General features: G+C 41.7%; 1 protein-coding gene across 4 annotated transcripts; it reads right to left on the bottom strand.

Annotated features, from left to right (window-relative positions):
* Nucleotides 1–1,542: 1,542 nt before the first annotated feature.
* On the bottom strand, nucleotides 1,543–16,586 carry NfI (Nuclear factor I). Of its 4 annotated transcripts, none has more exons than XM_022849049.2 (7): nucleotides 16,154–16,585; nucleotides 15,412–15,721; nucleotides 12,662–12,802; nucleotides 11,922–12,099; nucleotides 11,042–11,676; nucleotides 9,862–10,098; nucleotides 1,543–9,461 (listed from the first exon to the last, which is right to left on the bottom strand). In XM_022849049.2, the coding sequence occupies exons 1-7, from the start codon at nucleotides 16,265–16,267 to the stop codon at nucleotides 9,220–9,222; spliced, it is 1,857 nt and encodes a 618-aa protein (XP_022704784.2). In that variant the 5' UTR covers nucleotides 16,268–16,585; the 3' UTR covers nucleotides 1,543–9,219. The 4 variants fall into 4 exon arrangements, with proteins under 4 accessions (XP_022704784.2, XP_022704799.1, XP_022704776.2 ...); XM_022849064.2 differs by having other exon boundaries at nucleotides 11,922–12,102; nucleotides 16,154–16,584; XM_022849041.2 differs by having other exon boundaries at nucleotides 9,862–10,095; nucleotides 11,922–12,102; nucleotides 16,154–16,584.
* Nucleotides 16,587–16,914: the final 328 nt, after the last annotated feature.

Below are 16,914 nucleotides of genomic sequence, written 5' to 3'. Positions count from 1 at the left end.
AGACGAAGCTTGACTGATAATTAACGCAGACACAACACGACTACCCATCCAGTACGAGTTGAATCAGACAAGAAGCATAAAGAGCCGCTCCAAGCAGACCGTATCATTGGTAAATAATGATAAAGGAAAAAAGAAAGCCAACGACGACACAAGGTTGTCGGTGTCCTGCCAGGCTGCCCCTCCCTGGCGGTACGGTAAAAATACGACGAGACTACTCGCTCGCTGTCCTAAATGCCACGGTGACCAGAGTGATAGCATAACGGAATGGTCGTTGCAATTACACAGAGTCGCGACTGGGCTGAGATTGATTCAAGTCAAAGTAATACTGAGTGACAGATGGTATTCTGCAAAAGTTGATTTTTCCGTTAGAGGAAACCAGTTCACCTACCCTCTCACTTAGAAGTTATGTAGCCGAGAGCAATAATACTAGTTATTTATTTAAGAAAATATAGGTTTTTCTTTGTGAAATGATTCATGGTCTTCTCACCGTGTAGAATGCAGCTACCTACAGCCTTGTTCTTGGTGGTAAATGCTAACAGAGACCTCTTCGCAGCGTAAAGTTTACCTGGCATATAGTGGACGTACGAGGGACTGAAGAATACAATAAATCAGTTTCTGTTTAGAGAACAGTACGTGCAGTTAGCTCATATTATCATCAGCTAAATTCATAAGTAAGTATATCTAGTTTCTTATATGTGTTCCCGCAGATTTGAATCGGGGAGTGTACGGTTTCAGGTTAATCGATCCCTTCTACAGAGCGTACCAGTCTCTGGCGTATGTAGGTTTTTAAATGTATTTAAAAGACATGTCCTTATTTAATAGAAAGTCAATTTCGAAGTTGTTCTCATCAGTGCTGCTACGCTTTCGAAATAAATGCCCTAATATGTAACAACAACAACAAAAGATTATTGTGGACACACACCGCAAAGGCTATACGAACTGTGTCGTGGATATAATTAACCATAATAGTCGCGTACATCAGGCCGAAATAATGAACAGAAACATGTCGTGTCGGGTGAGAAAGCCTACAGTAATTAGTTCCGCATGTACAGACACGCTCATGGTATGTCGAGGATCAGTTTGTCATACATAAACCAAACACTCGATAGCCTTCGCGAGTGTTGGACTTGTCATTTCTTGACATCACATTTGGAACGACTCTGTCGTCCTAACGCTGCCTTAGAACGGAACCATTACTGGCCATCAGTTACGTTAGTCGAATCGTTAGCTACAATGGCGTCTGACGGATCTGAAAACAGAAAAGTATCGTCGGCTCGCTGAGCCGAAGGACAATAAAATGAGGAGTAGCTGTCTTGTTGCGAGAGGCGCTTTGTTAGAGTATTCTAACTAAAGCCATTTGCTCGGGCAACAAGGTACAGTTAGATGGACTTTACCCACGCTATACACTATTGAATAAATAGAAATTGGCTAACGCGAACCGTAGTGACTGGCGACTGGCGATCAGAGGCCGTTTCGAAAGGTGTGAATTAGGGGCGCGATACATATATAACGGTAAGCTAGGCAAAATAAATATACTGATCATGGTTTAAACGGACTCTTTATTGATTTATTGCATAGATAAAATCGAACAAACATGAATGAAAGGAGTGGCACTGTCTGAACTTTCACCCCCTTCATTAATATATTACTTGTAGAGTAGCCAAGACCGTCATAAAACTATCTAGAAAATTAGCACCTAATCTTGTATACTAGTAGCTTAAGTCCTGCCTGCCGATGCCAGCAGAGGGTGCACGCCAGCTGCAACAATTTTGCCAACGTTAATCTCGGTTGCAAGTAAAAGCCATTAACATTAGCTTCATTGTCATTTAATAACAGAACAACAACTGAGAAACAACCGAAAGAAGTTACCATCATCAACTAAAAACAGTAAGTGTAGTAATAATAACATCAAAAATTATTAACAAAACAAATATTTATCAGTTAATAACAACAATAAATCGGTAAATGGCAGTCATCTATATTTGTGCCTAGGGTAGAATCACTTGAGCGGGCGATTCGGACGAGGGCTTATCCCGAATTGGTAATCTATTCCGGCATTTGGTGTTTAGCACATATATTGCAACATACGAGTTGACAGGAGTCAACGAAATTACCGCCATATAGATAGGGTCAGAGTACCGAGTCGATTTTGAAACGAGTTGAAACGTTTCAGGATAGAAGCGAGCCGAGAAAAAGACTTGCCCCTGAAAGAGACGGGAGCGGATAGCCAGATCGTAGCTGTCATGTTTCGGGCAGAAAGACTGAAAAATACGCGGTCAGCCGCTAGACGACGTCTAGATCGTATCGGTAACACTATTAACAGGTGCATAGCAAAATTCAACATACTTTAATCATGTTCGGATTAGATGAGGACGAGTGGATATGAGACGAGTGTAATGTCTATGGCGTATTCCCTGTGGCAGTGCGGCAGGCTTCCGTCTACCAGGTTTCCTCTATTGTCGTTCTGTTGTTGTTCGTGTTGTTGTTGTCCTTATCCTACAATTATTCTCACAATGTGGCTAATCGTCTCTACCAAATCAGCTACATGTACTGATTGAGCAGCGTTACGTTAACCGAAACTCTCGTCACAACGTATCAAAATTGCAAGCCAGAGAGCGATAGCGTGGAAACGTCACACCCAATCACGCCACTTTCACCGCTCGATTCATAGGTGTGAGAACATGGTGCTAACTGATTATTAGTGGATCATAAATCTAAAGCAATTTTTTTTGTCTTTTGCATGCTTCCGATCCCCTGATTCCTCTTTCCAGTTGGGTTCGTTGTTACTTTGGTGAGTGTCTCAGGGGCTAGTAGCAAACTGTATGGGGAAGGCGGGATGGCTCTCTTCGAACTTGTTTGTCGTCGTTTTTGCTGTTATCGGTAGTGCTTAAGCTACGGTATGGCGACGCGTCTGCTTTTAGACGCTGTTCCGTCTGTCGACATATTGTCGTCTTAAAACGATCAGGAAACAAACGGATACAAAACCAATAGTGAACTAATAGAAAAACGATATTCCATTGGTTTATCATTACTTCTTTGCTTAGATCGATATATGATTCTATCTAGGTTGTCTGTGTTCTTGAATGTTGTATTAAGTGATTAGTATCATATCTGCCGTCGCTCAGACAATTGTAGTTTCAGTGTGTTCGTCATAAATTAATTCACGTTTCCATCATGATTATCAAGTACTTATATCATTGTGTCCTGCTAAATATTCGTGGCTGCCTTCAAAGGAAACATCGGACTGATGCCCTACCAGCATCAAGGCGGGAAGCCACCAAAAAGTCCGAGCCAGCTGGAGGAACGATAGAGATACGTAGGGATAGAAACGGTTGGTAAAACGGACCGCAACATAAAGTATCGATGGCAACAGTTTCATTGCTACTTTTGTTATAAGTGCTCTCTCACAAGGCAGAACCCGTTTGAGACATACTTCTCAGCGCAAAACTCGGATTAGAAACATCCCAGAATCGTCGTATAGCGTAAAGATGTAACCAAAAAGCCTGCCAAATGTCAACCGGCTATCCATAGTCCAGAGGATTTTCACTTTGTTTGTAGAGCGTGAGCGTGTTCGGTCCGCCCACAGGGCACTTGTGACGCGTACCTTCTAGAGCAGTAATCTATTTTTCGGTACACATCACTGGGCCGTCCCCTTCTGTTCTATTCCTCGATGAATCTTCTGATACGTACTTTTCTTTTGCCAGCGACAGACCTGGTACTACGAAGGCAAGCGCTAAAATAACGGTCCAGCCAGGCGAGCGGGCTTCTATCTCTGCGTCTCCCTGCATTGTATTATGTGTGTACATACGTAAGAACAGTTACACTCCTTCAACTCTACGGTTCGTAATATTCGTGAATAAATCGATCAAAATGTGTAAATGTATTAGAATTTACTGATTCGTTTCTGTTCCTTTTTGAAATGTAGAGCACAACGCAAGCACGACCGTTCCACTGCGAGAGATCGGTCGGAAACGGGGTGGGTTATGCATAGACTAGGCACAATATATGGGTGATCCTTAGTTATGCCTACTAATACGGTATTTATGATACGCATTACATCGAATACGTTCCCTAACCTGTATTACGATTAGAATCAGTAAACCCTACACTTTACGGGTATGTCTGTGGCGAAAGGTAAGCTACGGTTCTATTAAAGAGTTTACATTCTCATCTTCATGGGTTTCTCGTCAAGTACGATATCGATGCGTTGTCTCAATCAAGCACAAGTTCATTACCCGCTAAACAGCCAACAAAGAAATCTAGACTCACTACGGAGCGAACTTCCCAGCATTAGTATCAGTATTGCTTTTATCATCAGTCGTACAATACGATAGGGCACAGTGAGTATATATAGCTCGTGTCTTTGTCAGTTAGGTGTGACTATTGTCGCTAATAGGTAAACTCATCATCATCGTATTGTATCATATTTTGTTCTGTTCGAGCCTAACGGCGTTCAGCGTCAGTGTTCAGGACCGCAAAACGGTCTCGATCAGGTCGTTGCTGGTAGGCGTTTCTGCCAGTTTCGACATGCGTTAGTCGTGATGGCTGTGTGTGTGTGTGTGTGAGTGAGTGAGTGTGTTTGTAATTTATTTCGACACAAGTCTCAATCGAAGAACGAACTAATATGCCACATTATACTATGACATGCTACATGTGATCATTATTGACGTCGTTATTATATTACTTACTAATATAATAGCTATAATAATAATTGCATTATTTTTTTTCTGCTAATGAAAGACTTTCGTAGGAGTTGACCTACTTGCCTATTGTCTCTGTAGGGTAGGTATGTGTAGACTGATCTGCCATTGTTATAGTTATAGCATTATCATATGATTATTGTTATCGCTAAGGAGATTGTGAAAGTACTGTTGCTTGTTGTCCTTCGTAGATTTGTACCTAAATTATTTTTGGGTAGCTTGTCGTATAGTACGTGCTACATGTTTGATTCTGGCTACTCGTTTTAAAAACAGGCAGGCGCTTTTTAAGGGTCTGGAACGATTTTCTTCATTTTTTTGCCCTATATTTTCGTGTCTGTCCTATAGCGTAGGGCCCGTAGGGTGATTTTTCCCTGTATTTTTACGTACGCCACGTACCATCATTGTGGACGGCCCCAATCCGGGCTCGCAAGTTGTATCTACTTCACAAGCAGTACTTCGGAAGGAAATTGTTTTTCATTCCGGTAGCATTCTCGAAGTCGTAACGTGCTGTTATTACAATTTTGAACGCTGTCATAATCATGTTGACCGGCCATACAATTGTCATCATGTTTATAGGTGCGTGTGTGTGTATATATATATTTGTGTATATATATATATATATATAGTTATGTATATATCAGCAGTTTTGCTTTTTCCATTGCGTCGGTGCCACAAGACTGTCTAATATAATAAATTCACTATATACAGAGTGTAGTATCTCTCTACTAGCAGGCACGTGGCGGCAAGCGGCGGATCCGCATTTTGCGTTCATAGCGTTACATCCTAGCTGTACGTGCAAGATGGTAGCCTAATTCATCGTCTTCATGCATTTCTCACTCTCTCGCTCCGTAACTCTGTCCCAATATCAGAGTCACCGATCGCTAAAACTTGCCGAAAATCACAAACGTTTATTTGTATATGTTCCGGGTTCTCTATAAGAGCCACATGATTTTCATTTTTTTTTTTTATCTATTATACTTGTAACTGCCTAAGCAATTGCAAAAACACTCCATACGCAAACACGCGGTTCCGTAACGCTGGAACCGTTGGAGCAATAAGTAAACTATGTATTGTTTTCCTTATTTTACCTGTTTTCTGTTTCGTCCGATATACCTAGGGCTGTTTGTTTATTTGTTTGTCCATCGTACAAAACAATGTGTGACATTACAAAAGAATATTATCATTATTCTGATGAATAAGTGGAGTCGCTTTAAAACACCGACATATCGGCATCTTGTGTGTTTTCAGCAGTTCGCAAATCAATCGAACGACACAGATCGTTTCGATCACCGGCTAAAATTACAGAACCCTTATGCTTTGTCATAGTAGTTAATATTAAGTACTGTTAAGCACGTTATAATAGTTAGCTTTATCACAAATACTAGCGCACGCATGAAACAAAACAAAGACAAAGTGAAAACACAGGCGTGAGTATAGGGAAACCGATTGCAGAGCTAGGTAACGAAAAGGTCGGGGTTCGTTGTTGCAAATTCTGTTAATTACATTGAAAGGACCTTCGATTTAGGGGGATGGAAGATTGAGACGTTCTCCGGAGGTTCATCACAACGAGGCAGTAATAGACAGTGGTTCGATTATGTTAATTCGGGAGGTGTAGGTTCTTTAGAATTTAGAGCAGGATCGATCTTGGGGCGTAGTACAAATCAAGTATCGTCGTTCCTGTTTTAAGATTAGGAATGGAAGGTCGTGTGGTGGAATGATGTGCAAGCTGGAAGGTGAAGATTGCATAAACAGGAGGTGTTAAAGGTACGTTGCTAAGACTACGTTCATGGGCTGGACGACAGGCGATGGGTCGTCCATATATGTTCGTATTGAAATGGGACAGATGGCGTGGGGATGTCATAGGAAAGGAAGATTTACACATCACCAATATATATATATATATATTTCATCCATATACCCGTGTGCATATATATGTATCTAAGTATTTGTTTGTATATATGTAAACACCCCAAACTGTCGCAGGTTTTGCTCTTATCGCTCGTTTGTGTTGTGGTTCACAACAATGTGAAGAACCAACAAAAATCAAACGGCAACTCTTTGGCAACTCGATTTATTGTTCCGCCGCCTGAATGCGTCTTTAAAAGTTTTGTACCATTGATTTTTCCCTATCATTTGACACTATAATTTGCCTATTTCTCTCGATTGTTTGCCTTTTTGTCGACCTCTACGCTCTTTTTTATCGACTCTGATCCATCGGAATCACATTAGTGCATTTTCGTGCTCTATACCCCATCTTCAAATATCCTGGTGCTAGCGACGGATGGCTATTTGATTGAAAATACATTTACGCGTCCGAAGAAATGCAACCGGTGTCATCCCTGTTCCTGTTATACGCAGTACCCTGAGTGGACAAGTAGAACAGTCCTTGCCTCCCTATCTTACGCCTATTCAACCCTCCTACTTGACAAATATATTGCTATTTATATCATATTGTATATTGTAAATTGTTTTTGTGTTCGTAGAAATTGCAACAAGTTGGGCACAGCACGCCCCAATAAATGTATGTATATATTTAAAATATATATATATATATATATATAAAGCCACTATGCTTCAAGATATAGGTATAAAATCATATCGTAGTAATAATAATAACGTTAAACTTCATTGCAATATAAAGTAACCATACGCATCTTGGCTGGTTAACTTTAAGAAGTTCCTGTATGTTGGTGTGTTTGTGTGTTTTTCTCATATGTTTATCATCGTAATGACAATATTGTATTTGAAAGCTAGTTACGTAAAAATAACGATGAGTTCATTATACAACAAAATAGATTGTGTGTTAGAGTTTACATTATTTCTGTTTGTTGTGAATGTATTACTGTGATTGTTATTATAAAACGTTCCATTATTATTACTGTTATTTCTAAATTAATAATAAAAAACCAACCTTTGTGTACTTTGTTCTCTTTGATTGCGTCATATGTGTCCTACCTGTCTGCCTAATCGGCCAGCGGTATGCCGCGTAAATGCTCTTGTTTGATGTATTGTAGAAAAGAAGCTGGTACGGTTTGCGTCGGCCATAGACACTGCGAGCAATTGAACGTGCCTTCAGTCAATGGTGTATTATCATTACTGGGAAAATTTCGACATGCGTAGGTATAATAGGCTCAAAGCCGTTGTCGAATCTGCTTTAGCGAATTTCCCGGCACAGCTAATTTAACAAGGATAGTTTATATGAACGAATACAATGTCTATCAGTTAATAAATACGTTTCGACATGTTGTCAAATGCCATTGTGCCTGATGTAAACACGGGTCAATTAACCAAAATAGCCTGTTTGAGGCTAATTACCGAGAGAGAGGGGTCCTGAAGAGGTGTTTCGTCCGCGAATTTTATAGCTTGTAGCTTCCGTACGCTATGTTGTATCGTCGCACAATTACACACGTTTAGGTTGTATAAATACATAACGTCGCCATCCTCGATGCCCATTTCATGGAGATACATCATTTTCTTCATCTTTACCCCTGTGATTTACTTTAGCATGTATCATGTATGAACCTGTTGTTGTATGTCAATGTGTTTGGTGCCGAGTGAAACTAACGACTTCCTAAGTCTTCGATAGATTTAATGAATTAATGAAACGCGCTGTCTGTATATCATCGTAATGTTTGATTGAAACTGATTGATTATATATATATATATATATATATATATATATATATATATATGATCAATTATTCGCACTCTTGAATAATGGAAGGAATACTTGAGCTGCACAACCGGGAGAGTTGAGAAGTGGGGCGGGATTTTCTTGCTTAACTTTTGTTATAAGTATCTCGCTACTTCGCTAAGTAATCATCCTCGCCGCGTAGCGTCATTGCTATTGATTGTTGTGTGTTTCATGCAATATCTCATGATAACGGTAATCATTCATAGAGTAGTACATAGTTTTCCTTACGTAGATTAGTCTGTGTTCACAGTTTGGCCCCCGTATCCTTATTGAAACATCCGTATTGGCCGTGCTGACACTGGCAGCCGTCACGTGCGATGATGTTTGGGGGCCCCGACGCATAGCCTCATTATTCGTAAAAGGAACAAAGTGTTTCTTCGTCTTGTCGTTTCTTTGACCACGATGATCACGACTATTATTATTTCAAGTACGTAGATAAAGCTAAAAGTTCCCTGGCTTCGCCCTAGCCTAAACTTATCGACCACACCTTTGTCGGCATTAGCTCATCTTTATAGCGTGGTAGGATATCCGAGAGACTTCGGAGACAACCTCATGAAGAAATCATTGTAAAAAAAGAATAACGGCAGCCGTGCTCTAGCGCCCTATTGGCCAAGCCGATTTAGGTAATGTCTCGCTGGCATATGAATATTCGCCTATAGATACGGGTGGTCGAAAGATCACAATGATTCAGCTGTATCGGTTGTATCGGCGCGAATAGTAAAAGTGCAAGTTTATCAATGTCAATAGATTAGATGTTGACGTTAACGGGGCGCAGCTGATAGCTAACATATGGTACTAGCTTCGTTGGCGTGCCTTGTGATAGAGTTACGCCGCCTCATCGGCTTCCGTCTTGATCGCGGCCGCTTTAGTTGCAGGACTGGCGAGGGAGTGTTCCAACGAGGCAAATTGCGACTGTCCCTGCGAATCGGGAAACTGCACACCTAATCCACCTGCCCCACTCGTCGTACTGTTGGGAAGCGAGTTCAAGGGGGAATCGGGATTCTCGCCCCCCTTTAACACGCCGCTTACGACGCAGAACTCCACGCGCCGCTCATTATCCATTAGCCCTACAGGAACAGCAAAAAACGCGGTATAACAAGGGAGAGTCGTAAACAAACTATAAAGAAAACATTCAACAATATTTGCCATAACGTTACTATTTTTAGGGCAAGTATAGCTTGCAGCATCTGGGAAGGGTTCAACGAGGTGCCGAAAAGCAGTTGTTTACATCTTGTCCTTTGTTAGATAGAGTTAATTCAATTATGGAATATGTGTTAGCAAATGTTTCGATTAGTCGTATGTATGTTACATTTAATAAAATAAGCGACACAAACCATATAGAAAGACAGTATACGTTCAAGGAAAACGAAGACCACTCGTTGTAGTAATTCAAAAGAAACGCAAACCATTTCAATTAAATAGAAAAACCAAGACAAATAAATAAAACACTCACATGTGAACACTAACCAGACATGACGGATCCGTAATCGACAACGTTGTCTTCGAGGAAGCAATGCTGTTGCTGCTGCTGCTGTCCTGCTTGGCCCCCATGAGGTCCGGTCGCCCAGCGCGTATCCCCCGGTTCCGAGTTAGAGTCAGGATAAGCAGGGTAGATTGGTCCGCTTGCACCAGTTGCCATCGTGAACTGTAGCCGTTGTTCAGAAGATCCTACCAGGGGCAAATTTTGAGACAGCGTGCAGACTACTGGAACAAAGAAGCACATTGCCAATCTTAGCGATGAATAAATTTACTTCGAAATATTCATTGTCACGTAATAGGGACTAGGAGGCCAGGAATGATGTAAAGTCGTATGTCGTCATTTGATGATGCATGAGAAATGCACCTCTAATTAAGTGCGGTTAAAAATTGGATTTGGCTCATTTTAGTGATGACACCCTAACGGATCGTTATCTCATGGCAATAGTTTTGGAGACTGTACCCTAATACGCCTATATTATCGTTCAAGCAACTACGATAAAAGCCAAATATAAAGCATAGCGCCAGGTATGCTTATACCGTGCAGAGATCGGCAGCCGTGACATGCGGTAAGCGTTTGGGGCCCCGAGCACCGCATATCTTCATCATTCATCAAAGGAAAGTTACTTCATCCTGTCATGTATTTGATGATGATGCCTGTTATTATTATTATTATTGTAAGCAACGAAGACTGGTTGAAGCCTTGTACACTAAACATGGTAACTTACAATTGAAATCAAGGTGGATAAATAAATATAATGACTTAAGGCTGGAAAAAAGTAAAGTTATAGTTGTAACACTGAGGCATAAATAGCTAAGCACGTTTTTATGCACGTTTCACGGCAAGCAAATAACGATTATTAATATTTGTTACTGAATACGCCGCGCTAATGGAATCCATAGTACAAATTGCTTAAATAGTATAGGATTCCGTAAATTCTGTCCCATAATTTTGTTATTGGTATGCTTTTTCAATAGTTAATATCATTAGGTGACTGAATTATATACTTTGTCGGACATAACCTGCTGTTTTCTCGCACCTGACCAGGTGGCCTGCGGTTTAAAGAGTCTTCTGACTTTCTAAATCTTATAAGCTAATTCCTCATCCTACTTCGAAAATATTGTTACTAGTGGACAAAACGACCAAGTGGGCCGCTCGTTGCAAACTAACCTGGGGGACTCTCTCCTGACGTAGTGCTATGCTCGGGAGTGTCTGGCATCACCGGTGGGGAAGGACTTGAATGGCTGGGTGGATTCGAGTGCCCACTGGGGGTATGCGGCAAGGCTAATTCGCCGCCCGGTGCACGGATGATCGTCACTGGTCGAGCCATAGGCGCCGGTGGTGGGGGAGGCAGCATCGCCACAGGACTGGGCTGTCCGGGTCCTGAGTAGAACGAAGTTAGACGTCCACCAGCGGGAGAGACAGCTGGCGATGTAGGACCGTTTGCCTCGCACACGAGATTGACGAAGTCGGTAAACGTACTATCGGGTTGTTGTTGCGATTGCTGCTGAGGCCCGTCGTGATGTTTTTGCGGGGACGATGCAGTAAGATAGAATCCGCCACTGGTCCCATGACCCCCATGGCCAGGTGACGGGGGTAGCGTGTCACCCGATGAATCGAGCCATGAACCTTGACCACTAGGAGGTCCAATTGTACCGAGTGGTCCTTGTACCGTTGAGCTGCAGTAAAGCTGAACTACCGACTGCTGACCCGAATCAAGTTGAAGCGACAGAGCTCCCCCCTCGAGGAACGACGTTTGACCGGACGAACCTTGAGTAGCCGTTTGATGTGATGCCCGTCGAGCTCTGCAACAAGATAAACACATCGACTGCTTAAAATGATTCCGTATTATCAAAGGGTACTAGCAATGTCAACTATGCCGCTTAAAGCAGCAATAGCCTAATCGCTTCTCAACGGGGACTTTCGCAGTATCTTTATGACACAATAGTCAAGGTTGCTCAAATTGTGATTTAAATCAATGCGCCGCTTAACTGCGCATTTACGCAGACCCGTCACTTTATAGTTCATATATTATGAATGTGTGACAAACCTCTTAGCAGGTCGATGCACCTGTTGCTGTGGCGTTTGTCTATGATCGAGAAGCGATGAGTCGTAGGCAGTACTTTGCGCGTAAAACGAAGGTCCATTCGGATTAGATGGCTCGAGCTTGATAATGGGTGGTGGCTGTGAGCTTGACACTGCACCAGCCGAGGAGCTCGCTGCTGCCGCTGCTGGAAATCCAGATGGCACCAACGAGAGAAGAAACAGGATCGCATGCATCGTTATAAATATAATGTTCCTTATTATACACTTATTATATATTGCAAATATCTAAACAACATTAGCTAACATAGTAATTAAGATTGTTTTTTTATATTATACATTACTGTAATATGTAAGATGACAATAGTCTTTGCACGTTTGAAAATGTTACGAGTACAGCGATGAATAAAAGAGCGTTACCATTTTTATTAATTTTCTCAATGCATCCATGTTTAATTCGTGCTATTTATGTACTTCAACAGAGGTCAACTACTAAACGCAGACCGATTTTTCAGTAAACAATAACGTCAGTATTCGGAAGTGCTTAGCTGACGTCCTGCATAAAACAGGTGTTCGAGCAGATTTTTCGAAAATAATACTTCAACAACTGACGGTATTTACTTGCCGTGAGTCCGCAGAGTACACATGGACCCGCGTACAAAATGAAGTTTGAAATACCGTTAGCTATTTATATACTTTGAAAAGTAGTGATCAACGTAAGATTTCTTTGGCGACGTTAAAATTTACCGGCAGCCTCAGCGACAATGGTTGTTCGTGCGAGTCGATAGAGTTCGGCTGAGTTGAAGACTCCATTGGCGTGCAACGAATCCTCTTCTTCGCAGCAATCGTCTTTGTCGGCCTCAGGAACGGACATCCCCAGGAGAGCGTCTGCAGTTTCATACGGAAACGAACATAGACAAACCAAGACTGATTGAAGGCAATTTTCATAACGTGTCTTCTTTCTTGCTCAACCTGCTAGATAGCTCTTTCTACTTCGCTCCTCTCTTTAGCACATACACACACACGAGCAGCTAAACATATATATAGCTGCTTATATATATATGCATATATACAGAGAGAGAGAGAGAGAGAAAGAGAAGGAATGTTTTCTAGAAGTTAAACTTTTCGACTTTTAAGGCATGCTGCCCCTGAAGTGCCTTTAGGATCACCGTATGCTGTACCGCCGTTGACAACAGTAGCAATGCAAAGTCGCTTTCAGCTGTCGTTATAAGTAGTCGCTATCGTTCGCAATTTTCTTTTTGCCAACCAATCAGCTGACACGTGTAGAACGACCGGCAACGTTGATCTATGAAAGCAGACACTGCACACTTTTCGGCCTGATAGGGCGGTCGGTCGGACCGCTTCATGGACAAGCGTCGGCACACACGACAAATACTCAGTAACCGTCTCACCGTATCTTATCCTTTGTTTCCTGTTCGTTATTGCGAGTGCCCCTCCCTTTGTTGTAATTTATTTGCGTACCGTCCTGTTTCGTCAGTCAAAACAGCAGATTAGGATAGGATCCATTCCTTGAAGGCCTTCCGGTTCGTGGACCTCTATAAGAACCGACGCCTTATCTGAGTTCGTACGAGGAATGATCGCAAAAGCAATTGTTCTTATTCGGTTTATAGAAGAAAGATGCAGATTTTAACGACTGCCTACTGACATTTCTGCAATGCTTCATTGAATACGACGCATGAACTCAGGCGAAAATACACACTGATCTATCAGTATGATATTGTTGTCTCGTTAGGTAGCGCTTTTTTGCTCTCTACAAACGTCGCATGCTTGCATACGTATATAGATATACGTAGTATATATATGCACGTATAAAATAGTATATATATTGGATGTAGTAATTGCTTGACTCTCCGTCCTATTTGTTACTTCTGTTCGATCGTTCGTGGTCGGAACGTACTTTGGTGGTAATTTATGATGATCTAATCCCGATAGCAATTTTCAATGAATTACGCATTAATTAAGCAATACAGTATATGCAATCTTGTATAACTATCATGTTTGAACGCGATAAGTAATGTCGCTTGGATGTTTGAGGCAAAAGTGATCAAAAAGGCAGACCAGCGTCGTAATCGAACGTTCCTATCTAGCTTTACGAGGTAATCCTGCCCTTTATGGCGCAGCGAAACAGGATTACGTAGGCTAAATGAAAGATATTGGCTAGTCTTATTTATCTTTTCGAAAACTAACTCTTTAGATCGTTGTCGTAATATTTAGTTACTTCATAAGAATACCAAGCCACCTATACTGTTAATAGCAGCATACTGTATTCTTCTTCGAACATACACATATACACACACGCAAAATTGCTACTGAGTATCTATCGTCTACTGATATCAAGCTTAAAAAATTGATAACTTCACAGTATAACGAGCTCGATATAGATCGAACGCTATTCTTGCGCAGTAATAGGGGACGCCGTTACTTCGATACGCATATGATCACTACACCGATCTCTTCGCTCGCTTCGATCACACACCGACTCAGTAAACTATATGGAACATCTATAAAGATTTTCACACACTTTGTTAGCCTCTACGTTTCTCTTCCTCGAGCAAACAAAGCGTACATTCTCAAAACGAAATTTATAAACGAAGTTATCGCGCCTATCCTATCACTAGGCGTCGCCCTAATCTTTTGTTGTTGTTGTTGTTGTGAATCTGCGTGTTGCAAAATCAGCGAAAAATAATGATACCGCCTCTTGGCACCGTAACTTCAGTTATACCTTCAACTTCGTCGTGACGGGCCATAGGCAGCGAATTTCGCCCAGCACTGGAAAAATATGGCTATTCAGCCTTGAGTCTCAATGGCGTCACAAATCTCTATGGCCTGTCATTAACATTGCATCAGAATATGTTGGGCGTAGTTGCAATTAAACGTAAAGAAAACGTCAATGTCTCGAACCATTCTTGTCCCGTCTCCCCGTCTGAGAGAGTTCTCGTTGGTCCAGAAGAGCATACTGTGAATTAACAATTATAGCTAGGCTCATTGCAATAATAAAAAGTGGAACAGTAGCAATTGTGGAAGCCAGCGGTACCCTTCGTGATTCGTTGTCTTGTATAATGCTACGTTATTTGTGACTTGCCCTATGACGGAATTATCCTCCACATGAGATCATTTTCAAGATGCTTTGACTATGTTTCCGGACGGGCCGAAAAAAATCGTAGCAGATCAAAACTTTTTAGCTGGGTTTTGGTCTAAAATGTGCTACAATAAAAGAAAGACTCGCTGCTTCTCTTTGGAAGACAGGTCTGCTTCAGACATGAACTTCAATCTTTACTTATGATTTTTACCGATTAATTAGTATCCACTGTTTATATTCAGATTAAACGTAAATATACGTCAAAAACATCACAAATTTTCTACACTGGCATACAATTAGGTTGAGTTACTGTTAGGAACCGCAAGTGTTCTCTTTTGCGATCGCCACTCAGTCCCCACGTGAAATTACATTGCTCATCATCTAACACGTGACTCACCGTGATGCCGTATGTGATTGGCGAGGTAGAGGTCGAGCTCCCGGACGGACACGTTGATGTGGTATGGGTTTACGCATAGGTGGGGCTGGCGGCAGTGCGGGCTTTTCTCAAGACGCTCCCCATCGGTCGATTCGAGAGGGATCGCCTTGAAAAGGATCACCATCACCAAGTCCAGCCGCCATACCTTGTCCGCCTGCCGTAGACAGTCGATGCGACGCATCTTGCCCTTCTGATCGGGATTCGACAGGATGCACAGCTGGCGCCGTTGCTTTGCGCCCGTGATGCCCAACACGAAATCTTCCCGGCAGTCCTGTGACAGGATTGGAAGGACGTATAGGATTAAATAAGTCTGTCTGTCACTTGCATAAAAATTCATCACACCGCAAATCGTACTAGATATTCCTAAGCTTCTGACCTTGAAAGATACCAATTAATTTTTTCAATGGAAAAATGATTTGTGATAATACTAGAAAGTGTACCCATTTTTCCAGGTTATCTAGTAGAAAACAGCCACAGTATGCAAATACGGCCCGGTACAAAACAATGTATAACTTGATCGTTTTTTTCTCCACAAATAATCTCGTAGTGTCTAAGCTTGAGAAGCCCGATGTCCGAGATGAAAGAAAGAATATTTTAAATATCGTCTTTTTCGTTTACGATGGCATTCGAATTCCATTGAGCTGCCGTACAAATAGTTTTGGTTAGCACTCACGTATGTATATAGGTAGTTGAATTTACCTACCTGTGTTATGTCTTTGCGCAACTTTCCAAGCAGTCTGCTGGCCCATTTGTGTTTGACCTCGGGCCGTTCGTTTTGTAGGTCCTCTTTACAACGACGCTCCTCGTCGAGGCCCATCCGTCGTTCGTGCTTCTTGAAGTATTTCCGTTTGGCCGCCTGAAGGTTAAACCACGTGTACGAGAAGGCCCGCACGTGAGGCAGCAGCGCCTCGATAAACGGGTGAAATTCATCCTAGAAAAAAGAGCGGTTATATGAACGCGAACATATAATAATAATAATAATAAGAAGAAGAAGAAGAAGAGGAATATATCCAGAAATAGAGAACACTTATGTACAAATAACAATTCTCATTTTGAGCCATATAGCAGTGGCCTGCTAATACCTGGAAAACGGCCGGTAACTTATGGAACATTTTCTGGAAAGAAGCCGAAACGATTTGCTGAAAGATATTAGATGGATGAATCAAGTATATACTGTATAGAGCTACCAGTCAGACTTTCTATAAACATCGCATATTCTATTGGAGATGTACAAAGATGGAAGCTCTTAGCGTTGATCAGCGAATATATAGATAATTCCAACCGATGGCGAAGGCATGATGGGAATGCATGCGGATAAGATCAATGTTGCCCAACAAACTATCCCGAATAAAAAATGCCCTCAGGTCGCAGGTTTACATAACGCAGATTGTTTAACTGCAAAAAACAAACGAGCGTTTGGTGAAAAAATACAAATAAGGCGCATTTGCCCGCATTACATTTGAA

This window comes from Varroa jacobsoni, unplaced genomic scaffold, assembly GCF_002532875.2.
Source record: "Varroa jacobsoni isolate VJ856 unplaced genomic scaffold, vjacob_1.0 scaffold_148, whole genome shotgun sequence".
Lineage (NCBI taxonomy): Eukaryota > Metazoa > Arthropoda > Arachnida > Mesostigmata > Varroidae > Varroa > Varroa jacobsoni.
Note: the sequence above shows the minus strand (reverse complement) of the source record. Positions and strands in the feature narration are given on the sequence as shown.